General features: G+C 52.6%; 2 protein-coding genes and 1 pseudogene across 4 annotated transcripts in view; 1 reads left to right on the top strand and 2 right to left on the bottom strand.

Moving 5' to 3' along the window:
• Positions 1 to 13,492, top strand: part of CDHR2 (cadherin related family member 2) — a 42,689-nt gene extending 29,197 nt beyond the window's left edge. For both annotated transcript variants that reach the window (XM_084795745.1, XM_084795746.1), the window contains 16 exons: positions 363 to 602; positions 2,179 to 2,248; positions 2,511 to 3,116; positions 4,090 to 4,161; positions 4,578 to 4,627; positions 6,569 to 6,717; positions 6,876 to 6,984; positions 8,135 to 8,223; positions 8,604 to 8,672; positions 8,766 to 8,843; positions 8,944 to 9,004; positions 9,083 to 9,207; positions 9,688 to 9,801; positions 10,103 to 10,180; positions 10,521 to 10,578; positions 13,288 to 13,492. In XM_084795745.1, the coding sequence (XP_084651871.1) occupies positions 363 to 602; positions 2,179 to 2,248; positions 2,511 to 3,116; positions 4,090 to 4,161; positions 4,578 to 4,627; positions 6,569 to 6,717; positions 6,876 to 6,984; positions 8,135 to 8,223; positions 8,604 to 8,672; positions 8,766 to 8,843; positions 8,944 to 9,004; positions 9,083 to 9,207; positions 9,688 to 9,801; positions 10,103 to 10,180; positions 10,521 to 10,578; positions 13,288 to 13,419 (2,100 nt within the window). In that variant the 3' untranslated portion in view covers positions 13,420 to 13,492. The remainder of the gene's footprint in view (positions 1 to 362; positions 603 to 2,178; positions 2,249 to 2,510; positions 3,117 to 4,089; positions 4,162 to 4,577; positions 4,628 to 6,568; positions 6,718 to 6,875; positions 6,985 to 8,134; positions 8,224 to 8,603; positions 8,673 to 8,765; positions 8,844 to 8,943; positions 9,005 to 9,082; positions 9,208 to 9,687; positions 9,802 to 10,102; positions 10,181 to 10,520; positions 10,579 to 13,287) is intronic.
• LOC311605065 (small ribosomal subunit protein uS2-like) overlaps positions 1 to 27,594 on the bottom strand; it is a 986,626-nt pseudogene that overhangs the window by 260,771 nt on the left and 698,261 nt on the right. The gene's annotated exons all lie outside the window — the stretch shown is intronic.
• GPRIN1 (G protein regulated inducer of neurite outgrowth 1) lies at positions 13,520 to 26,959 on the bottom strand. The gene is made up of 2 exons (XM_084795760.1): positions 26,689 to 26,959; positions 13,520 to 17,406 (listed from the first exon to the last, which is right to left on the bottom strand). Exon 2 carries the CDS (start codon positions 17,249 to 17,251, stop codon positions 14,495 to 14,497), a length of 2,757 nt encoding a protein of 918 aa, XP_084651886.1. The 5' UTR covers positions 17,252 to 17,406; positions 26,689 to 26,959; the 3' UTR covers positions 13,520 to 14,494.

Here is a 27,594-nt window from a genome sequence, read left to right as displayed (position 1 = left end):
CATTAAAAAACCAACAAAAGAACCCCTTGAGTCTCCGCCTATCCTCTCCCACACCCTGTTCTGTAGTATCAGCTTTATGGGAACCCCCACTTCAGGTCTCTCCTTAGGGTCTAGTTCAGGCCCAGATTTGCATGATGCTCCCAGCAGTTATCCGGAGATAGACAACCTCGAGACTGAGACTGAGAGCTCCTGCTGGCTGTGCCCCACATCTCAGCAGGAAGCCATGGCCTGCCTCCCCCCCCAACCCCCAACCCCCACAGCCCCCCTCCCCCATTCCAGCTAATGGCCATTTAGACCAATGCTGGAGGGAGGGGATGGGCCTGAGGCCTAGATACCTGACTGGAGGCCAACTCTGTCCACAGGCCCATGATGATGACCAGCCAGAAACTAACAATAGCCGCCTGCTCTTCAGCCTGCTGCCCGGGCCCTACAGCCACAACTTCTCCTTAGACCCCGACTCAGGGCTCCTCAGGAATCTGAAACCCCTGGACCGAGAGGCCATTGACCCTGCCCTAGAGGGCCGCATCGTACTAACTGTGCGGGTGGCCGACTGCGGCCTGCCTTCCCTCAGCACTGAAGTCAATGTCACCATCACTGTGGAGGTAAGGCAGGGTGCTCTCGCACAGCCTAGCTCCCTGGCTCTAGCATCTTACACTTCCTACCTTGTAGTGCGTGATAGATGAGAGGCTGAGAACTCAGCTGGGCAGCCCTTGGCAATCCTAGCCCTTAAGTCAGAAAGACTGGGGTTGAAATCAGCGCGAATGAGTGGAGAGGTTCTGTACAGAGTGTCACCCGGGGGCGGGGCGCACAATGCCTTAGCTCTGATTGCTGTGCACTAAGTCTTGTCTGGAGCCATCCTGACAGCTGGCAAGCAAAGGCCAAGGGCAGGCGAAGCTCCAGGTGTGTTTCCTGCACACCAAGAGATGGAATTCTGGGGCCAAGCATGGTGGTGCACACCTCTAAACTCAACACTTGGGAGACTGAGACAGGGTGGGTGATTGAGAGTTTTAAGCCATCCTGGCCTACATAGAAAACTTTGTGACCTCACGGGATAATTGAGACATTGAAGGAGATTTAGGACTTGTTGGCATCCTGGAAACAAGGCATGATACGAAAGGAGAAATGAAGACGTGTACTTACTGTGTTAGAGGGGTCCCTTTGCCCCTGTGACTTTCACACTCTTGCTGTAAGTGTTGGGGACTACCCTATTTCCAAATAAGGGGACTGAAACCCAAATAGGACAGAGCCATAGGAGAGGAGGGCAGGAATGGACTCAGAGCTGGTGTCTCATCTGCTCCCTTGGGAGTCAGGATGACAGTGAGAATTCAGCAGCAGCCTTGTGCACGGGGGTGGGGTGGGGTGGGGGGGTGGGGTGGGGTGGGGTGGGGCGGGGGTTGGGGTTGGGAGTGGGGGTGGGGGGTATGGAAGGGTGGGGGGTGCGGGATCCAGTGATGCCTGTCTTAAGGAGTCGCTGTTACACCATGCACCTCAGCGAGCAGAGGCTCCCTCAGTAGTTCCAGAAGGATTTCGCGAGCTCGGGAGATGGATGACATGATGAGATAACTCAGAAAAAGGCAAAGGAGAAGGAAGGATGGACGGACAGATGGATAGACAGAAGGAAGGAGGGAAGGAAGGAAGAATAGGGAAGACACACCTTACTGAGGGGCTAGAGTTCTGTCCCCAGGTCTCCATTCTATGGTTACATAGAGAAATCTGAGCACCAGATAGGGAGGGGCTAGGGCATTCAAGGCACCCCCAGGCACATCTCAGCACTGTGGAGAGTGTGAAAGACGAGGCTTCAGCTTTTCATCGTGGGCAAGAGCAGAAAACGTCAGGGGTTCAACGGCATCAGAGTCCAGCGCAGACTGATCACAGAGCTGGTGTCACAGGCCTGAGAAATGGGACCTCAGGATAAGCCATATGGGGACGCAGACAGGGACCTGGAACAATTCTAGAAAGTGTAACTAGAGTAGTTCCAGGCTGAGGACAGACAAACAGAAGTCCCAGCCTTCTTTGGAAGGCTGTCTGCACCTCTGGAAACCTGACAGTGCAATCTGAGGGACACAGAGTCGATGGCTCTATCTGTGTAGAGATATTACTGGCTTCTCTGATGGCGCCAGGGAGGGTAAACCTGGGGCTGCTCGGGTCCCTAGGACTCAGACCTGCCTCTTTCTTTAGGACATCAATGACAACCTGCCTGTATTCAACCAGTCCTCCTACGAATTCCATGTGAAGGAGATGGATCCAGGTTTGTGCCCTCTTGTCTGGTCGGGCCCTCTACCTAGGCTAGCTGTGGTATCCTAGCACCTCAGGTACATGAGGATGCCCCTGCTGGTGTCATCCTTTGGTAAGGCAGCGCTTGGGGAAGGATACACTGAAGCAGAGGCATGTCTACATCCCATCTCTGACACCAGATAGTAAGGTCCATGCTAAGGGCCCCATTGTAGGACCAGCCTTGAGTACCTCGGGCCTGCATAGCTACCCCTCCAAGTTCTGTCTCTTGTCCACAGGAGCATTGGTGGGCACAGTGAAGGCCTGGGATGCTGACCAGACAGAAACCAACAACCGGATCAGCTTCAGCCTGTCTGGGACTGGCGTCAACAACTTCATGCTCCAAGGCAATGTGCTGGACGAGGGGTGGGCACAGGGTCACCTCTGGCTGCTCCCTGATGTGAGCCTCGATTATGAGACCCAGAGGTTCCTCAATCTGGTAGTGAGTGCTGAGAACCCAGGCCCCCAGGGCCTCAGCTCCACAGCAAACGTCACTGTGGTTGTGATGGACGTGAATGATGAGCCACCTACACTGGATGCAGACTCCCTCCAGCGCATCTCTGTGGCCGAGAATGGCTCCCAGCACGGCCAGGTGGCTCAGGTGATAGCCCACGACGTGGACACTAAAGCCTCGCTGAAGATAGAGCTAGTGAGCGTCATCTGCACCAAGGATGGTGTTGATGTGGGCAGCGTGTGCCACGACTGGTTCTCTGTGGTTGCCAACGGCTCTGTGTACATCAATCAGAGTGAGGCCATCGACTATGAGGCTTGTCACCTGGTCACTCTGGTGGTGCGGGCAGAAGACCTCACCACAGATCCTGGCTTTGAGGCTTACAGCAGCAACGGTGAGAGGGCCACCAGGGCCTGCAGCTTAGGGTCCAGGGACACACACATCAGCCCTTGTCAGCTATGTCACTGGCCATGTCCTCTTGAGGCTTCTGTTCTCCACCTGTCCAGTGGGGACTGGCCAGGGGGTAGGCTGCGGAGAGTGTGAGAGCATGTGGGATGCCTCGAAGCATCCACTGCATCCTCATCCCCGCTCCGCACAGGCACCAGTGCCGCGTTAACAGCGAACACAGCACAGCATTGGACCGGCCACCTTAAAGCATTTGCTCATTTTATTCCTGCACAACTCGTGAGCTAGTGCCGGCCACCCAACTTAAAGACGAGGAAGCCCAGGCACAGAGTGGGTAGGAGTTTTTGATTTTGTTTTGTTGAGACAGGGTCTCACTCTGTGGCCCAAGTAAACCTCAAATTTATAATCCTTCTGCCTCAGTTTCCCAAGTACTGAGATTTACAGTTGTCTGTTACTACTCCTGGCTCAGGGTGAGTGTTTAAATGACCAACTGACATAAAATGTATACATCATACTTATAAGTGAATATAGACAGACATTCATATTATTTATACACACACACATACACACACACACACACACACACACACACACACACACTTTCAGGTGTGTTGAGAATAGAGCCCTGGATCTTGCTTGTGCCAGCCAAGTGTGGTGCCTCTGAAAGATACCCATCCATGTATAGAATGCTCTGGTCAGCTGGGGCAGACTTGGGCCTCTCTTGCATGGCTCTGAGTAGCCATTGGCCTTCTGGGAGGGTGGGAACAACACTGAGGGCCAAGAACTCTGGAGGACACTGAGGACTCAGGGCTGAGGAGCAGGGATGAACACACGGCAGGCATAGCAGGGACGGACACAGGATGGGTAGAGCAGGGAAGGAGGCTCCAGAAAGTCTGGTGAGAACAGGCTCTCTGGGAGAGGACTTTGCTCCGAGCTTTGACCCACATGACCTATTTTCCCAGGAAACCTCCTCATCAACATTGAGGACAAGAATGACAATGCTCCGTATTTTCTGCCTAACAACCAGACTTTTGGTGAGTGAGCATAGCAACCTGCCTTCATCCTGTTGTGTCCACATACACACCTCATAACATGGGAATACCCTCAGACACCCTCCCACTCCCACTCCTGTGAACCCTCTCTGTGCCACAGAGAGATCCAGCCCACCTCTACCCCAGTTTGCAGCTCTAGGGGACACCTGAGTGTTCATTGCAGCTCCGTATGAGCTGATGGCTGGCTCGGAGGCAAGCCTTTCCTCGATTACTGCATCTGTACAATGAGCGATGGATGCCTTGCCAACTGTAGCTTCAGGAACAGCTGCAACAGGGTTGCCTTTGCAGAGGGATTAGGGATGGGCTTGTGGAGTGGACTCAGTGTACGGGCAGCGGTGGGCCAGGTGGGCGCCACTGCTGTCCCAGCTGTACTGACCTCTTCCTGCTTGCATTTGTAGTGATCATCCCAGAGCTTGTGTTGCCCCGCCAGCAGGTGGCGTCTGTCCGGGTGAGTCCCCTTGGCGCCAGCCGTTATCCAGCACAGGGAATCCCAGGGGAAAGAATGAAGGGCTTCCTGCCCCTGAGACGTTTTAACGCAGAGCCTGGGCTGTAGTAGCCCTTGCCCAATCGATTTGCTCCCATTCTGCTAATTGTTCAATTTGCTACTCATAAAAATTTCATGACCAGAAACACCACTTGTAGACTACATTCTCCAGAATTTTTGAATGTGATCGAGAACCCATAGCCAATTGTAAATTAAAAGGGTTTCTTTTACTTAAATAGCTTCCTGAGCATAATTATAGCAATGCTTTCAATTTGTTATGGTGATGGATGTAGGTGTGTGACTAGAAAGTGGCTAGACCATGTGGGGCAGGGTTCTAGGGCTGGAGCCGCCACGTTTCTCTGGGATTAATTCCATCCTGCTCCCCCCCCCCCCCCGTGTATGTGTGTGTGTGTGTGTGTGTGTGTGTGTGTGTGTGTGTGTGTGTGTGTGTGAAGTCTGGAACTCACTATGTAGACTAGGCTTGCCTCGAATCCCCTTGCAGTGCTGACATTAAAGGCGTGAGCCCAGCTCACTTTCCCTCTTTGACAAGAGGCCGGTGGCTCCTGGCTAGTATTACATGAGTGGTATGCAGTAGGCTTGGAGAGGCCTGGCCTTCCCTATGTCCTCAGGACAGGACTTCTCCTGGGTTAATTTCCAATCCTTAGCTGACTGTGTATGAATGTCTCGATTTAGCTGTGGCTTTGATTTTTTTTTTAATTGTACACGGGTACACATGTGTGGTTGGGCGTGTGTGTGTGTGTGTGTGTGTGTGTGTAGCACGCGTGTGGTAAAAGCAATGTAGGGTATTGTACCTTAGGAGCTACCTCCCACCCCCTCTTTTTAAAATGGAGACAGGATCTCTCAGGAGCCTGGAGCTTGCCTACTATGCTGACAAGCACCAGGACCCGCTTGTCCCCACATCCTCAGCACTGGGAATTACAAGCGCATCCTACTGTGCCATGTCTTCTTCTGTGGGTTCTGGGACCCAGATGCAGGTCAGAGCCTTGTGCCTGCATGACAAGCACTTTATTGACTAAGAGCTCTTTGTGGCTAAACAGGGGCTTGTTTGTTTGTTTGTTTGGTATGGTGTTTTCTTTTTTCAAGACAGGGTTGTTTTATGCAATAGCCCTGGCTGTCCGGAACTCATTTTATACTCCAGGCCGGCTTCAAACTCACAGAGATCTGCCTGCCTCTGCCTCCCAAGTGCTGAGGTCAAAGGTGTGCACCACCACCACCCAAGTTCCGAACTGGTGCTCTTTAAACTTAACTCCTTTTTGCAACCTGAAACCTAACCATTCACCCTGAGCATGGAGCCCTGTGGACCTGTTAAATTCTTACTAAAGGCACTGGAATGGACCAAGATGTTTGTTCCTACTCCTTGCTCATTCCTGATCTGTTAGGGAACATAGGCTCACGTCAGTCAACCCTGACACGAGGGCTTTAAAGGCCGGGTGCACAGGATAGGCGCACTTAAGCTGAGTGTGGCTGTGTTTGTGAGTGGGTGTGTACGTGCTTGGCAACTGGGTAGGAAGTGAGGCGGGGTTCAGTGTAGGAGGACGGTGAGTGGTACACGAGAAAGGACTTAGGCAAATGTGGGTGTACAGTGAACCCCTCTTCTTTAAAAAGCCCGAGTCAAGTGTGATGGACATTTCTGTAGTCCTAGCACTTCTGAGATAGAGGCATGAGGATCCCAGAACAGCCAGGACTATATAGTGAGACTGTGTATATGTATGTGTGTGTATATTATATGTATTCGTATATATGCCTTGAAATATATATATGCCCTGATATATATATATATAAGCACATACATATTTGGAGTGGCCATTGTAGTTTTTGATCATGGTGGGAATGAATGGAGAGGCCTTTCCTGGTCTCACCTCAGACATCAATTGTTGCTCCCAGGCCAGAGATGAAGACTCAGGAAAAAATGGGAACATCAAATTCTCCATCCTGAAAGCAGATTTTGTCTCCAACGATGGGGCTACCAACCCTGTCCAGGCCTTCCAGACTACCTCCTCAGTGGAAGCTGACTTGTTCATTGGCAGCATCTAGTAATGTGGCGACAGATGCCTGGATGGGTTGGGTGGGGCATGGAGCACAAGCCTCAGGCAGGGTCTCCACGCTGGAAGGGGAGTAGGTGGGTTTCCAGAGGGTTATAAGGACCCAGACTGGGTTGCAGAATAAAGCTGTCTCTTTCCTTCTCTTATAGTCTGGTGACCAACCTTGATTCCACTATCCAAGGCACATACCAGGTGACAGTCCAGGCCAAGGACCAGCCTGCTGCAGATCCTGCACTGGAAGCACAGACCACCCTGAATGTGAGTTCCATTCCTGTCTCCAGCCCTGCACTCTAGGCTAAGCCCATGCTTCCCTTTTCTTTTTATATTTTGTTGTTGTTTGAACACAGACTCTCACAATGTAGTTCTGGTTGGCCTGGAGCTCCTATATAGACAAGGCTGTTGAGCTTGAACTCATAGAAATCCACCTGCCTCTGGCTCCTGAGTGCTGAGATTAATGGAGTGTTTTACTGAATGTTTATCCAGAATACTTGTCACTGTCAGATGGACCTGTAATCACATCACTTGGGAACAAAAGCAGGAGGAGCTTGAATTTGAGGCCAGCCTGGACTATATAGCAAGACCTGGACTCGAAACATCATAAACCACACACACACACACACACACACACACACACACACACACACACACGCGCACACATCTAAATCATGGGGACTTGGTTGTTCTCACACATCAGAGTCAAGAATGACTGGCGTGCACACAGGAAGTATAAAGTCCCAGTACTTAATATTTGTGTGAAAGACTGAATGGCCTTTTGCCATCTAGTGATGATACTCCTAGACCCAGGGCTCTCCTTATTCTTGTTGGGAAACTACATCAGTTGCAATCTTTTAGGAAGGGTATTGGTCAATCTCTACATATGTTTACAAGACACTCGGTGTTTTAGCCAGGAAGTCCCCTTCCAGGGATGTTCCTGCAGACACACTGATGACATCAGGGTACATGGGAGGACCTGTGGTGAGACCGTCAGGAAGAGGTGAGGGCATGTGAAACATCCACACGGACCACCACACAGGTACCAGAACATGCAGGGTGATGAGGAGAGATGCCCAAGATAAACAGAGCGAGCAGACACACAGCCCAACCACCAGGGTTCTGGCATGTGGCCTGGGAAAACCACGCACAAGCTCACGGGATTGTGTATAGGCAGAAAACTCCAAGATACAATCTCATGAAACTTTCAGTGTGATGTCCTCTTTAAAGTGCGACCAGGGGTCCGAGGCTGGAAGAGCCTTTTCTTTGCATGCCCCTTTGTGGTGTCTGAATGTGGGTTGCAGGTGAACATAGCACGTGTGCTGTGACAGTGGATGCACATTCTGAGAAGTGTGCTGTTGATCTTGTAGTTGCCCTATGTTTCTGACATCTCCTCTGCCCCTCCCTTCTACCCTAGCTCTTCACTGTGGACCAGAGCTATCGCGTCCGGCTGCAGTTCTCCACCGACAAGGTGGATGTGGGTGCCAACGTGGAGGAGATTAAGGCGTAGGTCTGGGAAGTACAAGAAGGAGCTGTGGGAAAAACAGGGCCTAAGGGGCTGGTCCTGGAGAAGAACCAGATGAAATACCTCTCTACCCTGTCCTTGACCCATACTTGAACTTATCCCCATCTTTGATACTCCCAGAAGCCCATGCTCAGTCAAAGGTAGAATGAGGAATGAACAAAATTATCATGTACAGCTGTGAAAGCCGTGCACTGGAGAGAAACAAGGGGCCCAGAAGAAAGGATTTCCATCTCTAGTGTGTGCAGAGGTGTCAGCCACTTAGTGAGCACACCCTTTCCACCCACACAACTCCTGATTCCACCGCAATGCCCCCCTGGCCACAGCCCTCGGCTAATATCTGTGATACCTGCATTCTCTGTAGGGCTCTTATCCAGGCGACCAGGACATCTGTCTATGTTGTGACAATCCAGAACACAGACTCTACGGCTCGGTGAGTGTCCCCGGGCCCAGTGGCTGGGCTGAGGAAAACAACAGCGGTTAGGGTGGTGTATGGCATTGCTGGGCTGCTGCTTGTCTGTTCCAGGGCCCAAGTCCATTCCTACATGGATGCCTACTTTGTCTTCTCCAACGGGTCAGCCCTGACACTGAACGAACTGAACATGTGAGTGGGGCTGCCTGGAAGGGTGGGCAGGGGGGAATCAGAACAAGAAGCCCCCTGGGGAGGTCAGTGACCCTTGGGTCTAAGCGAGGCTCTGTGGCAGGATGATCCGGAAAGACCAGGATGCACTGAGGCAGCTGCTGCAACAAGGGCTGGTGGTGGTGGTGAGTGTGGGGGGACAGAGGTTACAGGTGGGGGAGGGACACAGCTCCCACAGCCTCCTCACCCTCCCTCTTCCCCAGAGCTCCCAGGAGAGCCAGGAGTCTGATCAGCCGAAACTGCTCACCAGTGTCATCATAGGACTGGTAGTGGCTTTGGTGCTGGTCCTCGTGATTATGGCCACGGCCCTCCTGTGTGTGCGGAAGAGGTATGGTTTGCATTTCTCCCTGGGTCTCCAGCTCTCTCCTGGCCCTGCTGCCCGATGTGTGTGGGGTGGGCAGAAAGGACTTGGGGTCAGGCATCGGGTACATGTGCAAGGTTGTAGGTGAGTTCCCTTCCCTTCCTGACCTGGTCTCCTTGCCTGAAGAATGGGCTTGGCACTAGATCTCTTCATGAATTTAGGGTGGAAATGCTGAGCCCTTCCAACAGTTGCTCAGCCCTTCCAACAGTTGCTGTTTCCCTTTCCCAGAACACAGTTGGTAGCCTCCCCTGAGTTTTATTCTAAGTATTACTGCTGGCTGCCTATGTGGCCTTTGGAAACACATTCCCTTTACTGGGGTTCCATTGCCCACCAAATGCAGCTAAGATGATCACTAGCCAGGATCCTTGAAAAAGCTGCAGTTGAAAGGCCCCCTTAGGCACTGGCTGAATATATTTTTTAAAATGTGACTTTCTCCTGGTTCAACAGCTATCGCCGGAAGCTTCGAGCTATGAAGGCTGGCAAGGAGGCCCGGAAGACACCAACAGAGGCAACAACTTCAACTGCGGCTATCCCTGGGACTAACATGTACAACACTGAGCGGTGAGCAGGAGTCAAAAGGGAGCAAGAAACTTTGTAAGGGGCTGGAGAGATGGCGCAGAGGTTAAGAGCACTGGCTGCTCTTCCAAAGGTCCTGAGTTCAATTCCCAGCAACCACATGGTGGCTCACAACCACCTATAATGAGATCTGGTGCCCTCTTCTGGTGTGCAGGCACATATGCAGACAGAATACTGTATAAATAATAAATCTTTTTTAAAAAAGAGAAAAAGAAAAGAAAAGAAAAGAAAGAAACCTTGTAAAAATGACTGAGAGCTATGATGCTTGACCACATTTTCTTTCCAGGGCCAACCCTGTACTGGACCTCTCCACCAACGATCTTGGATTTGAGTACCTCTCCTCCAGTGACTTGGACTGTAACAGGTGAAAATCTCTAACTACTGGACTAGTCGTTGGTAGAGGGGACAGAAGTGATGATGATAATGGTGGTGGCAATGATGACACTTGTGATAGTGGTAGTCACAGTGACACTGGCAATGGTGATAGTGCTAATGTTAGTGATGGCAAAGGTAGGGATGGTAATGGTAACAGTGCTGATGCTGGTGATAGCAGCAGTGGTGTAGGTGGTGATGCTGACGAGAGTGACAGTGATGCTAATGATGTTGGTGGTAATGGTGTTGGTGATGATGGTTGTGGCAGTGCCACAGACTGGGAAGGCTGGGTCAGCCTGCTAACAATCTAAGTTCTCTCACTTTCTCCATAGCCTCAATTCCCTAGACGAAAACTCTGTGGACTTGGACAAGGACAGTAAGGAATTCAAGGCAAGATGTGGGATGAGTTGGTCCTTGGGGCTCCTGACTTGAGACTCTTCTCTGAGGGGGTGGAACTCAGGATGAATGAGACCCAGTGCTGTCACCCTGATGTGGCCTTTGGTGAACTACTCTCCGCTTTTGGCTCTCAGTTTTTTCATCTGAAAGTGGTGATAAGGCTGTTGTGGGACAAGTCAGAACAAGCAGGTAGCATAATGGCAGAGTGCTTGCTGGAGCTCTGGGGCCAGTCTCCAGCACCGCCACGAAAACCCAAAACAACAAGAAAGAACAAAGAAAAAAAAAATCCTGGCCCAAAACATGGAGTCAGAAACTGGTTCTGGGTTTTTTTTTGTTTTTGTTTTTCCCCTCTGAGACAGGCTTTCTCTGTGTAGCCTTGGCTGTCCTGGACTCACTTTGTAGACCAGGCTGGCCTCGAACTCACAGCGATCCGCCTGCCTCTGCCTCCCGAGTGCTGGGATTAAAGTCGTGGTTCTGTCCTATTTTGACCTTTACCCAAATGCTAATAGTTGAGGAAGAAATCTGCATATGAGCAAAGGGAGCGAAGGGGAGAGAGGAAGCTCAATACATGGAAACACCATTATTTAACTGGGTTGCTTGGGTGGATGAGAGTGGGAGCTCCCAGCATGGGTTCTTTTTTCAGAATTGCCCGAGGAGCTGATCTTGACGGCCCAGGGTATTCCAGCTTCTCCACTGGGCTTCTGATTTGGCTTTGGTTCTGTTTTGTGATGGGGTCTTACTATGTAGCCTAGACCAACCTCAAATTTTTATTCTCCTGCTTCAGTCTCTTAAGTGGTGGGATTACGCGTACCTGTTGCCTTGCCTGACTCTCAGGCAGTTCCAATGTCCAGGTAGAATGAAGGACCATCCGTGCTGAGTGCAGTGAGGGTGGTCACTCTAGAGGCTCCCCCTCCCCCGGGAGAAGATCTTTGGGGTCCATTAGCTGCAGTAATTCCTTTCTTGTAAAGAAGTGGTGTTTGCACTGTCGCACCACCCACTTCTCTGGACCCTTCCCCAACAGGACCCAGCTTGCCCTCTTGTAGGTGTCCTTATTTTTCTCTTGAGGACTCTTTTGAAATTTCACATGCATTGGCATTTTGCCTGCATGTGTATGTGTGAGACTGTTGCAGACAGCTGTGAGCTGTCATGTGGGTGCTGGCAACTGAACTCGGGTTCTCTGGAAGAGCAGTGTTCTCAACTGCGGAGTCATCTCTCCAGCCCCCCTTCTCTCTCATTCTCTCTCTCTCTCAAAATTTTTTTCAAGACAGGGTTTCTTGGTGTAGCCCTGGCTGTCCTGAAACTCTCTCTCTCTGTATACTAAGCTGGCCTTGAACTCAGAGATCTGCCTGCCTCTGCCTCACGAGTGCCAGGATTAGAGGCGTGCGCCACCACTGAGTAGAAGACTTATTTCTCAGATAGCTCAGGTCAATCGAAGCTGTTCTTGGGCTTGTAGGAGGGGCCCAGATGTATCATGATGCGAAGTCTCATAGAGATGGACTCTCAAGAACGGCGATCATGGACAGCCAGGCAGTGTGTGGCTCATCTCTGTGTGGAGGTGGTTTGAGGCAAAAACTCTAGTGAACTTCTCTGACATAACGAGGCCAAGGGGGGGGGGGGATGTTCAGGGCCCAGAGAAGGGCAATGTGGAGCCCTCCCTCCAAGAATGGAGTTAGGGGTTTGACTGCCTTGTGGGCTGGGAAAGAACAGGACTTCAGAGAATAGGGTCTAGAGAAAGGATGTAGTGGTCTGTCTGGGGGACACAGGGAGGTTTTCCCAGCACTCTCTGAGTGACATGACCCAGAAGGGCTCTGCAAACACCGCATATAATGTGTGAGCAACAGGGAGACGGCCCAACCCCACCTGGCCGAACAAGTAGCATGGACGCAGATGCTCAGAGCGTCCCGTCTGGCTTTACCCAGGCAGCCTGCCAGGCAAAAGCGGCCGGAAGTCAGGTCTCTGGGCTGCTTTGGCCTCAGGGTCTGTAACACAAGCCAACTAACGCCTCCAGGCCTTTTAGATGCTCCTCTGTTTACCAGGGATGGTAACATCTCCAGGCTAGAAAAGGCCTTTATAGTATCCAGGGCTCTGGCCTTGTGGAGGAGGGGGAGCAGTCACTGCAGCAGAATAACCTAGCTTGGGCTCGGCCTTCCCATGCGATGGGTCATCTGTGAGGAGGAATGTGTGAGTGGTGGGCTGTGTGTGTGATGTCACATGGGGGCGGGGAGAAGAAGTTCAGCAGAGATGTGTGAGTGATAAGGTACAGGTATAATGCTGGGTGACATTCTGAAAGAGACAGGAGATGACAAACTCAAGCAGAATGTAGTGTTGCACTGTAGACACCCACAAGAAAGGTTGACCAACTCCTGCTCCACCTCTTCCTGGCTAGGATGGTCCCAGGCTTCCACCTCCCTCAGCAGGGGTTCTACCGCTATGTCAGGGAACTGAGGACCTTGCCCAACACATGCCAGGGCACTGCTCTTTTGGGGTTAGGGAAGAGCCAGAGATGACTCTCTAGGGCCACCCCACCTGGACCACCCTGGGCCATGGCTGCCTCTGGGATACAGCGTGGTGACAGAGGCCTCAACAGAGCGAGCCTCAGGAGTGAGGATGAGAAGCTGCATCTGGTGATGAGTCTGAAGGCTTGTGGCTGTCCTAGGGTGTGGGAGAGAACCCCATCTTCACCCCTCCCTCCTGTTCCTCCAGAAGCCGCTTCCACACAACCTGTCTGAACCGGACCCAGAGCCCCTGAGTGCAGTGCTCTCAGGAAGGCCGGCGGGCGCGAGCGGACAGCAGCTGTCCTTCACCAACCATGGCCTGGACACCACAGATCTGTGATAGTGACCTTTATGCTTCAAGCTCAAACTGCACTGCCTGCCCTTCCCTAAATATAATATATGGCCTTGCTTGACCCCTGACTTGCATTCATGGACGAGAGTTGGGGAAAGGTTTTATTACCAATGTATACTGTGACAGTTAGTAGCCAAAAACTGAGGCTAGTTGGATAGGGACCAGGGCACTGAGTGGTTACAAGGAACTTGTTGGGGCTCACAGCATTGTGGTGGGGGGAGAGGAAAAAGAGGGGGACCTTTAAAAGACAACTGTGGATGTCAGGTGGGCCCTCCACCCTGTTCCCAATATCCAAGAGCAGCTGTCGCCCAGCTGGCCTGAGACCTTCTAGAAACCTTACTATCACCTTCAATCCTGTCTGAGAGCCTCTGACCTTCCCGTGAGTCTCCGTTCTCAGCTGAGCCCCAGTGCACTCCTAGCATTGTGACTGGGTAGGAGAGGAAAGAGGGTAGGGCACTGGGCTAGGCGGGGAGCGGCAGGGGTAGGGGTGGGACTACCAACAGCATGCAACAGATGCCCTGGCCATGGGGCCAGCACCAGGAGGAGACCCCTCTCTGCTCAGAGACTCACTGCCCCCCACCCCACCTCCCTCCCAGCCTGCCTTTCTGGTGGCCTTACATTAATTCTGGCACACGTGAAAGAACACTTAAAGATCTGCATGCAGTCTTTCCCCGTTCTAGGGACCTGGCCCACTGCAGGCCTCAAAGCACCAGTCTGGCTATGTCTGGAGCCCGCCTCGGCTCTAGGGTGGAGGGGTGGGAACAGGCCCTTGTGCTCTCCCAGTATTACCCGAGGGAGTGGAGCGAAAGGCTGTGAGGGTACCAGGGTGGGGTTATCAGGGCTGGGTGTGTGGGCTCATGGCCACAACGGGACTGGATAAGGGGTGTTCATCAGTGTTAGGGAAGGAAGGAACTGGAAAGAAGCCCCTGAAGGCTGGCCGCTCCTCAGAGGCCTGGCGCACATGGGGGTGGGGGTGGGGGCGTGGGGCGTAGCTTCCAAGAGCCTGACATCAAGTAGGGAGCCTGAGAAGGTTGGAAACCCGGGCCTACAAAATGGGAATAGATCACTCCGCAGTGGGTCCCGCCCGCGAGCAGCACCGCGGCCGGCGCACACTCTGCAGCAGCGCGCGGAAGAGGCCGGGCGGGCGCTTGGCGGCGCCCTCGGCTGGCGCGGTGCGCACGGAGCCTGCACGGCCTGGGCCCGCGCGAATGGCGACGGGCGGCGGCGCCGGCGCCCCTTGGCGGCCGTGCTCCTCTATCTGGCGCTCCAAATGCTTCTGGATGGCCATGCCCAGCACCTCCACTTCCATGGAGGCGCCGTACACTTCCCACGTCATGCCCTTCTCGTCCCAGCTCACGTCGCGTACCGGCTCGGCCGCTTCCTGGGGCGCTATAGCCGCCGCCAACACCGAGCCGGGCCGCACTCGCACCTCGGGGAAGACGGGCGGCGCTGCGGTCTGCGGAGTCATGGGCCCGGTGGCCACCGAGCGCGTCTCGGCGGCACCCAGAGACACCTGCAGGCCCGCGTCCCGGCGCGATGGCGGCCTGGGCGCGGGGCTGGGCGCGCGGGGCGCCGCCTGGAAGCTGAAGGCCGGGCCGCCCGCGCCGTCCTGCGGAGACATGGGGCTCACCGCCACCGAGACGCAGGCCTGGGCGCCAGCCTGCGTGCCGGCGTCCTCGCGCGGCGGTGGCGCTCCCGCGTCCCACGACGGCGCCTTGGTGAAGTTGTCGCGAGTCCGTGGCCCTGGCGGGGGTGCTGTACCCTCCGCGCGGGGGCTCTTCTGAGCCGCCGCTGCCGCTAGGTCTTTCTGGCTGGTGCTGGCAGAGGGCTCTGGCTCTGGCAGGGCTCCTATGCTCCTGCTATCTCCCCGAAGCTGGGCTGAGCTGCAGGGTGTACCATCTGATTGCCTGAAAGAGGACACGACCTTCTCCGGAGCCAGAGGGGCAGTCTTTACTGAGGTCTGAGGCTCTGCTTTTCTAGAAGATGGAGATGCAGAGTCAGCCTTCCCCAGGGACACTGGCTCCACAGCCGCGGTGTGGTTGGCTTTTCCTGAGGGATCCATCTTCCCAGACAACTGTGGCTGCTCTTTTTGCAAAGACGGAGCCTCCACCGTTCCCGGGGATGTGGCACTGGGAAGTTGTGGCACCTTGACCTCAGATGTGGGCTCAGCACTGCCTGAGGCTCTGGTGTCCACTCTTGTTGAGTTCCCAGGATTCCTCTTCTCTGGAGCCTTTGGCTCTGGAATGCCTTCTGCTCTTTCCAAGGCCATGAGATCCACCTTCCCCGGGCACACCAAAGCTGTTTTTCCTGAACTTATTGGGACCACTTTTCCAGTTTCTGCCTTTCCCTGGCTTGCACAGCCCGCCTGGCTGAAAGTGAGGGGATCCGCTTTCTCTGAGGAGGATGTAGGACTCTTCTCCAAGGTCTGTGGGTCTCCTTTCCCTTCGGTCACTGCCTCAGCTTTTGCCGCAGACAGGGACCCCCAAGTCCCTAGAGGCCTGGCATCTCCTGAACTTGAAGACACGGGGTCCTTCTTTCCTGAAGACTCGGGATTCCCTTTTGGGGATGTTTTTATGTTTCCTGTGACAGTAGTGTGATCCGCCCTTTTAGAGGACCTTGGGTCCTCTTTTCCTGAGGATAGGGTTTCTGTTTTTACCAAGGACACACGTTCTGCCTGCCCAGAAGACAAGTGTTCTGGTTTCACTGGGGATACAAGTTCTACATTTTTTAAGGAAGCTGGGTCCACATTGCCTGAAGGCCCTGTACTATTCACAGATGTGGGATCCATCTTTGCTGGAAACACACCTTCATGCTGCTCAGAAGATACTGTTTCTGTCTTTCTCACAGACACAGACACACCTTCTCCTGAGGAGGCAGGGTCTATCTTTCCAGGGAACGGAGGGCCCTCTTTTGCTGAGGACAAAGCCTCTGTTTCCCCCACAGCTACAGGATCTGCCCTCCCAGAGCACATAGGATTCACCTTTTTGGAGGTCCCAGGAGCCACTGTTCCTGAGGATAGAAGCTCTGTCTTGCCTAGTGATCCTGGAGTTAGCTTTCCCGAGGAGCCAGGATCTGCCATTTTTGTGGATACAGGATCTGCCTTTTCTGGGGGTTCCATATCTTTTTTCCCCAAAGGCACATGATCTCTTTCACCTGTCGATCCAGGGTGCTCTCTTCTGGAATACACGGGGTCCTCCTTTCTTGGGTCCACTTTGCCTGAGGATATAGGCTCTACATTTCTTAAAGACCCAGGACCTTCCACTCCTGGGGACACTGTATCCATTTTGCCAGAGCACACTGCATCTTCTCTTCCCAAGGACCCAGTGTCTTCCTTCTTTGGAGCTATGCAATCCATTCTTCCCATAGTCCCAGGCTCCCTTTTTCCACAGGTCACAGGGTCTGCCTTTCCCATCAACACAGACCCTTCCTTCCTCGAGGACCCAGCCTCTTCCTTTCCCACAGAAGTAGAATCTGTCTGCTTCAAAGAGTTGGAATCCATCTTCTCTAAGAACTCAGGGTTTCTGTCCTCTGAAGTTGTGAGAGCAGCTTCTGCTGAGGACATAGGCTCTGACTTCCCAACCAATGTCGTTTCAGAGGCCTCCGAGGTCAAGGCTCCATGTGCCCTCACTGTCTCTGGGAGTGGGCTGCAGGTAGCAGAGGGGCAGGCCAAACTTGAGGCAGGGCTTTCAGAGCAGGAGGCTCCGGCTCCAGCCCCAGCCCCACTGGAACTGCTGTGTCTAGAGTTCATGCCTAGGCTTTGGTCAAGAGTATGCCTTGCGGGTGCAGGGTTGGCCTTTGGGGAGGAGCAGCAGTCCCTCATGACCAGGTCCCCAGTGCCCGGGCTCCCATCCTGTGGGGAGCAGAGGAGTCTTGGGGGCGCTGGAGATCTCCTGAAGCAGCTGGCACCAGGCTAGGTCTTCAGGACTGACCATCTACCCTCATAGCCATGTTTGAACTCAAGACAGCTGTCTGGATCTGAAACATAGAGAACAGACTCAGGCTTAGGAGACACTCCAGGGGGGAGTGACTCAGCCCTGTCAGGCCCCTCATGGATTCTCTGTCCCTGTCTGGTCCTCTGGTCAAGAAGGCCTTTCCTGGCTGGGTGTGGTGGCATATTCCTTTAATCCCAGCACTCGGGTGGCAGAGGCAGGTGGATAGCTGTGAGTTCGAGGCCAGCCTGGTCTACAAAGCTAGTCCAGGACAACCAAGGTTAACACAGAGAGACTCCGTCTCAAACAAGAACAAGCAAACAAGCAAAAGGCCTGAAAACATAAACCCAAACCTCTCCCTGCTGTGCTTCATCACACGCAACAGTATCCAAGGAGCCAGCACTCCCAGCACTTGGGATACTGAGGCAGAAGAATTTCCAGTATGAGGCCAAGCTGGGCCACGCAGTAAGACCAAACTTCGACCGACAGGCAGGCAGGCAGACAGACAGACTGACTGACAGAATGACCCTTCACAGCTTGGCTACACTCTGACTTATTAACTGCACTGCCATTTTTCCACCTTTGTCAGCCTCACCTCATGCTCCCAAAAGTGATGCATTTGTCTTCAAGGCCAGTGGCTGCAAACTTTTGATCTCTCTGTGCCTGATGGGTCACTTAAGTGAGAGAAGCAGGGTGCATATGTGTAATGTAACTGTGACAAATTATAGAGGGCGTGGCATTTCGTGCTGTCCTGGAGAAATGAAACCTGGGAACTATAGCTCTTCCAGTGTCTTAGGAAAAGTGAGAAGCCCAGACTTTGATGTAAAATATGCTAACTAATTCAAGATTTAAATAAAAACCGCAAACACGATGTGGGCCAGAGAAAACATGTCTGGAGGCCACCAGTTTGTGTCTGTGTAGGCCCTGGGGAGCTGTGAGTGGTCTCTCAAGGAAAGGACATCGTAATGTGCTTTCAAAGACTGCTCTGAGATAGCCTGGCAATTGGGCAGAAAAGAGCGAGGAGCTGGCCAAGGCCCAGAAGGAGGCCAGCCAGCCTCTCATTCAAGAGATTATTCATTCTCACTGCCCCCTCCTATGCAATGGGCCCTGGCCAGCTACAGCCAGTGATTTGGGTGGGAGACACCCTCAAGGTCCTTCAGGCAGAAATGAGATCTGAAGAGGTGCTGGAAGGTAACTGGCTGCAGTGAGCGATGGTGGGAACGGCCTGCAGAATACTGGGTAGGGTGGGGATTGCTGGGCAGGAGTGCTGGGCTGGAGATCTGGGGAGAGGGGCAACTCTGTCTGGGATGAGCTGAACTTGTGATGCCTGGGAAGCATTTGGGAAGAGAGTGCAGCAGGTAGACGGACCTTGGAGACACTGTCATGACTGGTGATTGCCCTAACCTGTCCCCAGACCACGGTGCTCAGCCCAGAACTGCTAGAGCAGCAGGTCCCAATCTGTGGTCAAAACTCCTTTGGGGGGGGGGTCAAATGACCCTTTCACAGGGGTCACATATCAGCTATCCTGCATGTCAGATATTTACATTACAATTCATAACAGTAGCAACAAAAATAATGTTATGATGGGGGGAGGTGTCACCACTACAGGAGGGACTGTGTTAAAAGGTCCTATGGCCAGGAAGGTTCAGAACCCCTGCTCTAGAATCTTGCTTGGCTTTCATATGCCATGAACCACCCAACAGCAAAATAAAATGAATCTGTCTTCAAAACATAGCCAGTATCTGGCTATGAGACCCATGTTGGCTGGTTCTGTTGCCTCCTTTGACCCTTCCTCCTCCTATCTTCCCTTCTCTGTGTGCTGCTGTAGCCTCAGTGGGCTACCTCCTGGTTCCTCCACTACCCACAATGCCCTCTAGGCACCTGCATGGTCTACTCTCTGAGGTCCTTCCTGGTCCATCCAGTATAAAATAACCATCTCCAATTCTGCCTGTCACTCTCCATCTACCTTGTCTAATGTTTTTTTGAAACAGCATGTCATTGTGTTGACTGTGTGTGGTTGGCTTTGAACTCAATATGTAGACCAGGATAGCCTCAAATTCTCAGAGATCTGACTGCCTCTCCCCCAGTTCTGGGATTAAGGGCACCACACCCAGCTTTGTTTTATTGGATTTTAAAAATCTAGAATACTTTTCACTGCCTGATGTGTCATAGATACATGTTCACTGAATGCTGGCTCCATGGTTGGGGCACACCTGTTATCCCAGTGTTTGGCAACAAAAGCAGGAGCTTGAATTTGAGGGCAGCCTGGGCTACATAGTAAGACCTCAAAATAAATCATAAACCACACACACACTTCTAAGCGATGGGGATTTTGTTGTTCTCACACATCAGAGTCAAGAATGACTGGCGTGCACACAGGAAGTATAAAGTCCCAGTACTTAATATTTGTGTGAAAGACTGAATGGCCTTTTGCCATCTAGTGATGATACTCCTAGACCCAGGCTCTCCTTATTCTTGTTGGGAAACTACATCAGTTGCAATCTTTTAGGAAGGGTATTGGTCAATCTCTACATATGTTTACAAGACACTCGGTGTTTTAGCCAGGAAGTCCCCTTCCAGGGATGTTCCTGCAGACACACTGGTGACACCAGGGTACATGGGAGGACCTGTGGTGAGACCGTCAGGAAGAGGTGAGGGCATGTGAAACATCCACACGGACCACCACACAGGCACCAGAACATGCAGGGTGATGAGGAGAGATGCCCAAGATAAACAGAGCGAGCAGACACACAGCCCAACCACCAGGGTTCTGGCATGTGGCCTGGGAAAACCACGCACAAGCTCATGGGACTGTGTGTGTATAGGCAGAAGACTCCAAGATACAATCTCATGAAACTTTCAGTGTGATGTCCTCTTTAAAGTGCGACCAGGGGTCCGAGGCTGGAAGAGCCTTTTCTTTGCATGCCCCTTTGTGGTGTCTGAATGTGGGTTGCAGGTGAACATAGCACGTGTGCTGTGACAGTGGATGCACATTCTGAGAGGCGTGCTGTTGATGATCTTGTGGCTGCCTGAATATCAGGTGGTGTGCTTAGTACAATCCTAAGCAGTGTGGGTCAGTAACTCCCCGGTGGCCTCTTGATATAATCAGGAAGGGGACGCAGTGAACTTGAGATGCTACTGGTGTTATCGTCAATTAAAAGTGCTTACTTTAAGCCAGGTGTGGTGGCACGTGCCTGTGATCCCAGCACTCAGGGAGGCAGAGGCAGGTGGACCTCTGTGAGTTCCAGGCCAGCCTGGTCTACAAAGGAAGACCAGGACAGTTGAGGCTACACAGAGAAACCATGTCTCGAGAAAAGCAAACAGCTTATTTTAAATTACACGTAGGTGTTTTTCTTCATAAAGGTGTGTGCACATATGTGCAGTTTCCAGAAGCATCAGATCTCCCTGAGGCTGGAATTGCAGGTGATCATAACATGAGTGCTGAACAGGAGTCTTTTTGCAAGAGCAGTAAGTGTTTTTAACTGCTGAGCCATCTCTCTAGCTCTGTATCAACTTTAAAAAAAAAAAAAGGAGTTCATTTGTAAAATAGCAATAAAGAGCTGTGGATGTGGCTCAGGGGTAGAGCCCTGGGTTCCATCTCAGCTCCACAAGAGAACAAAACAACACCATTGTACTATAGTTCCCTAAACCAGTAACCTGGACACTTGTCACTGTCAGGTGTCATCCCAGGGCATCACACACATCCTGTGTCTTAGGTTGGCAGCACCATGAGTTGCTTAATTCCAGCATCACCACAACAGGTGAGGAGAGGCTTGTGCTGAGGCTTTAGGAGGTGGTGGGACTCACACTCTAGTTTGCATGGCTGCACCTTTTTGAAAAATAGGAAAGTGAAATGGTTTTGTGTGAAGGCCAGTCCATTGCCTTAATGTACTTCTCAGCCCTATATATGCATTCTTTCTTTGTTGGTTACCTACTCCTATACCACACACACACACACACACACACACACACACACACACACACAGAGAGAGAAACACACAGACACATACTTATACACATATATACACACATGGACACACACTCATACACATACATCCACACCCAGACACATACAAACATACACACACACAAACTCATACACACATATACACCCAGACACATGCACAGACTCACATATATACATACACATACACACACACAGAACACAGATACACACATACACATACCACATAAATGCACACACTCATATACATACACATGTATTGACAACACCTACATACAAACACACACAGAAACAGATACATACTCATACACACATACACACACTCATACACATGTATACACACAGACACATACAAACACACATATAAACTCATACACACATATATACACCCAGACACATACACACACTTACATATATACTACACACACACACACAGACACATACTCAGATACACACATACACACACCACATAAATGTACACACTCACATACATACATACACATACTCACAAACATATATTGACAATACCTACATACAAATACACACACACACACATACACACACACACACAAAGTTTTTTCCTGTCTCAGTCACCACACACCCTCCCTTATGGAAATCTTTAGCTCCTAGACTGACTGTGTATTATTAAAGTTTTAGTTTTCAGCTTAACTGTTCCCTCCTCCAGGAAGCCTTCTTTGCCTTCCAGCTTCCTCAGGGGTTCGATGGCCTCTTCCTATGCCTCAGCCAGGTTCCTGTCACTCTGCACGTGTCCGTTTAACGTAATGATGTCCATTAAGTTCTTGAATAGACATCAGGCTCCTGATAGGTCTCTGCTGGCACTGCTCATCCCTGGATGCCCCATAACTCGAGTCTGAGGCTTGGGAGGATGGACACACAGAAGGGCCATCCTGCTGAGGACTTTAGGGCCCAGGTTGTAGAGAGCTGCACTGGGTACCTCTGAGATTTAGCCAGGGAGTGCACAATGTCAAGTGGACCACAGGGCTACAGCACAGGAGCAGCCTGGTTGAATTCTTGGATCTGGTTTTCATCAGCATAGAAATGGGGGTGTGGAAGGTCACCAGCCTGCAGGGGTCAGACAGGCGTAGGCATGCATGGCATGGATGGTTCTGTCTTCATTTCTCTTGTCCATTGATAGTGATATTGGAATACAGCAAGGGATCCGACTAAAGATCTCGAAGCAAGAGAGATCCCAACACCCCCAAGTGATGGAGACTGGAAGGAGTCGTGGTAGGGGCTGTGACAGGACTAGAGACGAGGTAAGAGCGCCCGGTGCTTGCCACTGTGGCAGATGAGAATGCGTGCACTGGGGATGCAATGCTTGCTGGACACCTATGCACATCCCATGTGTTGGGGACAAGCAATGCAGAACGTGTGGTCCCTGACCTCCAGATACAGATAAGAAGGAGAGAAGAGCTGGGCGTGGAGGCGCACGCCTGTAATCCCAGCACTCGGGAGGCAGAGGCAGGCGGATCTCTGTGAGTTTGAGGCCAGCCTGGTCTACGAAGTGAGTTCCAGGACAGCTAAGGCTACACAGAGAAACCCTCCCCAGCCCCCCAAAAAAGAATGAGGGGAGCGCAATAAGCCAGTAGCAAATAAATGATGTCATTTCTGACATGAGATGCTGTGAGGACACGTGAGGAGTGGGAAGCTGGTCTGGACACCTGGTCAAGAAAGGCCCCTAACATCTGAGGCAGCCATGAAAAGGTAGAGAGGCTGGAGGAGAGCTGGGATTAGAGAGGGAGTGGATGGGGGGAGAGGCAGGGGCAGCCAAGCATGTTGGGAGCGGCGGGGGACTTATCCTAAGGGTACTAAGCAAACACTGCTGTGTTTTAAGCAGGAAGTGTGTGTGTGTGTGTGTGTGTGTGTGTGTGTGTGTGTGTGTGTGTGTGTGTGAGTGACTATTCTGTGGCCAGGTCCCTTAATTCACAGAGCAAAGTCACAAATACAAATTTTTAAACAAAAATATTTTAAATAGTGGCTCTTTTTTTTCCCCATACAATGAAGACCAAACAAAACAATTGTATAGATTGATTTTTGTGACTTATCATGTCCTTGGGACAGGACAGACAGGCAAGAGAAAGTATCCGGGTTCCACTGAAGACTAAGGCCTGTTTCCTCTGTTGGAACATGGGAATTTAACAACTGCCCAGCAATTGCACAAGTAGTAAAGAGCAGCCTGCAAGGGTCAGAAAAGGCTAAAGGGGGGTTTCTTGGGCCCCCACTACTTCTCACCTCATACTGGTAACCCAGCCAGCTCCAGGGGCCTCCCTACAGCAGTTCCTGCCGTCTGTGTGTGGCCTGGGCAGATTGTGCAGAACACCTCACCATTCAGCAACCGAGACCTCAAGCAGGGCCCTTCTCACTAACCCCACCCCCACACCGGCTCAGTTCCTCCTTCCCCATCAGGCTTGTTGTGAGAATTAGAGAAGATGAGTGGTGTGCGTGGTTCTGCTCGCGTTAGGGCCAGGCTGTGTACACGGAAAGCCTGTTTTTATCTACTCAGCCTGTCAGAGCCCAGCTGTGCTCCCAGGAGGGGGCGGGGTGGGGGGTGGGGGGTTGAGTCTGAAATGGATGCAGCAGTGACAAAATTCAGCAAAATCTGCCTTTAGGATGCACTTGTTTGGCCTACAATGCTAACATATTATTATTATTTTTAATCTGTGTGTGCGTATGTGTGTGTGTGTGTGTGTCTGTGTGCGTGCGTGCACATGTGTGACAATAAAGGTCAACTTGGGGTGTTCCTAAGTAGCTGCCCACCTTGGTTTTTGAGACAGGATCTCTCACTGGGACCTGGGTCTAAGCGGTTCCTAAGCTGGCTGCCCAGTGAGGGCAGCCCGGGGACTTTCTAGTCTCTGGGTTTAGGGCACCAACTCTCTCTAGTCCCTTAAGTCAATTTTAACTAAAGGAGCAAACTTACCAACATCTGAACACTGACAGAGTTCATGTGGAAATCTGATGCCCAGGTTATTCTGGCAAACTAAAATGTGGCAAGCTGAGCACGCTTCCTGCGGAACAACAGCAGCTGGAGCTGAACCGAGTGGCCTGAAGGAGGCCAGTAGCCACAGGCCTACCTCTCCCTATGATGACCTGGTCACACAAGCTAACTGTGCATTGCTACCCATCACTGAGTGTAGATAATTTTTTTTATTATCACCAGCCCCTCATGTATGTCACCTTCCTGCTTCATAGCCTCTAAGTTTTGACACTTTTCTCACGTGCCAATAAAAGCAGGAAGTGACTTTGCCCAAGTGCTTCCTACATATAGAGCCCACACACCTGTCAGGCAGGTGACGGTGCTCCTGTTTTCCAAGAAGGAAGCAGAAAGTCTGACAGGCAGCCACGCCCCTTCTGCAAAGCCCACCTGGAAGGGGTTGGCGTACCAGTCCCCAGCTCCAAGCTCTTGGCTTCTGAGATGGGGCTGGGTCCAGTACAGCGAACAGGCAGCTCAGCTAGATGCCGGTAAAGCCCCAGCATAGTCGCTCACTTTTTGTGTGGGGTTTTCTGGGAGCCTCAGTCTCTCATTCCAATGGCCCAGAGACAAATTCCGAAAGGTCTACTGGAGCCTCCCTGGTTTGGGAGGGACACTCCGTAGCTTCCAGTCACTACTGTAAGGCAGCCTAGGCCTGGAGCCCCACATCATCTCCCTCTGCCCTGCCTCCAGAACACACCTCCAGGACCATCCCACTGCACACTCAGCCCTGGCCCCAGCACTCTCAGGCTTGTTTTGTTGTCTACACTCTATCCACAACAACCTCACAACGGCGTCCCTTATCGTTTTTGTAGCACAGACGAGGACACCAAAGTCAGAAGGAAAGACCGCGACAGCATGAAGCTGAAGACAGGAAGGCTGGGGCCCAAAATTCGTTGAGTCTGAGCTTAAAGCCTGGATTTCTTCCCAGTCTATCAATCAAGAACTAGGCACTAACTCTGGGCTCTTTTCTTTAATCTTTGTATATGTGTGAATGTGGGCACTCTCACATACACGTGGAAGTCAAAGGGCAACCCTGGGTGCCAGTCCTTGACTCCCAAGGTCTTCTGGCTGTTTCTATTGATTCTTCTCTCTCCTCCCCTCACAGCTGGAGTGTGCCATCCAGTATAGGTAGCCGGCTGAAATGAGCATCTAGGTGAATGGACCAGCTCACCTGGTATGCAAATGAGTAAGTGGACTGTTGGCCACTGGGACCCTGTGGGCATGTGCATCTGTCATCACATGGCCTTTACAGTCTCACCTTGGGAAAGCTAGCCTCGGTGTGTGCATAGGCCCTTCCTTGTGTTTGGCTCACAGACAAGGCAATCCTGCGAATGCAAAGATCCACGGCTAGCCTGGCCGTTCCCTTCCCTCTAGGATTTCTTCCCAGTCTGGAGTCATCTCTACACCCCCAGTCAGGGCCAGAGCTGCCAGGCACCTGCAAACATCTCCTGCTATGGTAACAAGACTGACAAAGGCTTGTGTATGCCTGTGAGTACGACTGAAAATCTCAGTCTTCTGCCACTCGTCCCCTCATCTCCTAGTGCCCCCACAGAGCAACAAGCCCCCTGCCAACTGCCAAAGGTAAAGGAGCCTATAACAAAAGGCCTTCTTTGAAAAACATTCCCCCAGACCATCTGTCCATTTGTTCATCCACCAACCCATAGAAGGGCAAGAGCGGACAGAGGTTCAAGGGTGTGCAGTCTTGTGCTAGTGTGGGTTGAAGAAGAGCAGCAAGCTGAGACAAAGCAAGTGTGTGCACAGGGTCACAGCCTACTCCAGGGGGCAGGGTACAGGACGGGCATAAGCACATGCGGGCCAGAGCAGGGTGGCTGAATGCCAATACGAGTATTGCTGACTTGGATGCAGGATGGATGGCGTAGCCCTCACTGGGAGCACTGGGTGGGTGCACAGGTGGCCGGATGTGTGACTCTAATGGAATGACCAAAGACCATGGTTTTGTGTATGTGTGTGTGTGTGTGTGTGTGTGTGTGTGTGTGTGTGTGTGTGTGTGTATACCTGTAGCCTCGTCCAAAAATGAGGTCCCCAGGAATGAATGCCCTGAGTGACCACGTCCAGGACTGGGTGTCACACTAGGTGTTTGACGGGTGGGATGAATCAATGAAAGCAGCCCCTCCCCCCCCCCCCTTGGCGGGAATCGTCCCCTCCCGTATGGCGGTGAGGAACAAAGCGGTGTGGGGCTGGAAGTGGGGTGGCCTGCCCACACCACAGGCCGTGGCCGTGCCCCGGGGCCCCGCCCCACCGCGCCCCGCCCCGCCGCCCCCGCCCCACAGCCCGAGCCCGGCGCGACCCAGGACCCTGGACAGCGACTCCAGCCGGCTCGCCCCGCCGCCCCACCCACGCCCGCAGCTTACCCGCGCTGGCTCCCCGCAGCTCCCGTTAGTGCCGCGCAGACCACCCGGGTGCTCCCGGCCGCGCTGGCGGGCGGACCCGACTCCGCGCCGTCCCTGGTCTGCCGGGCGCCCCGCCCCGGGCATGCGCGCTGGGCGCACTCGGGAGCCGGGAGGGGGCGCCGCGGGGGCGCGCGAGGGCCGGCAGACGCCGCCCCGGCCCGGGGTCTGCGCTCCCTCCGAGTGCTCGGTTGGGAGCAACGCGGGCACACGGGCGGCGGCGGCACTGGAACCCGGGTCGTCCGGCTCAGCCCGCTGCCTCAGCTAGGAAATTTCCCGCTTCCCCCTCGGCCGCACTTCCGGCCTCTGCCCCCTCCGCCCCGCCCCCGGCCCTTTGTCTAGCTGCTGCCCACGCTCCGGCGAGCGGCAGCCCTGGGCTGGGAGGCGCTCTGCGTCCTCCCTGCAGCAGCCTCCCCTACGGGGAGTCCGCCCACCCTCTGGTCAGGGTATACCCGCTCCTCCTCCGCCTGGATTTTCTCCAACAAGTCATCTCACCTTTTCAAACCTCAGTTGTTTGGTCTGTTAAATGGGACCAGTATTAAGTCGCCTCATAGCGGTCTTAGAAAAGAAGCTGCCTAAAGTAGATGTCCAGGCCTTCCACTTGAGTGAGCTGCTGAAGGCTCACGGCCCATTTTCCTCTACATTTGAGCAGAAGAGTGGAACCCTACCCCTTCGACTTCTCAGATGAGACCTCTGTGATATCTCGGAAGTGATAAAAGATTCTTGTGCCTGAACTGTGAAGCCACCTGATAAATAACTAAGGCAAATGAAGCTCTTAGGGAAGGACACAGAGCTAAAATTTGATTTATAGATGTCAATGATTTCCATGTCCAACCAGGGCAGTGACTATTCTATCCACATTTTTCAAAT

Source organism: Acomys minous (genome assembly GCF_964271855.1).
Source record: "Acomys minous genome assembly, chromosome: 9".
In the NCBI taxonomy this organism is placed as follows: Eukaryota; Metazoa; Chordata; class Mammalia; order Rodentia; family Muridae; genus Acomys; species Acomys minous.
This window is presented reverse-complemented; position numbering and strand designations above follow the sequence as displayed.

What these genes read in the sequence shown, in the direction of transcription:
- GPRIN1 (XM_084795760.1), bottom strand. Translation starts at nt 17,251, where the DNA reads ATGAGGGACTGCTGCTCCTCCCCAAAGGCCAACCCTGCACCCGCAAGG.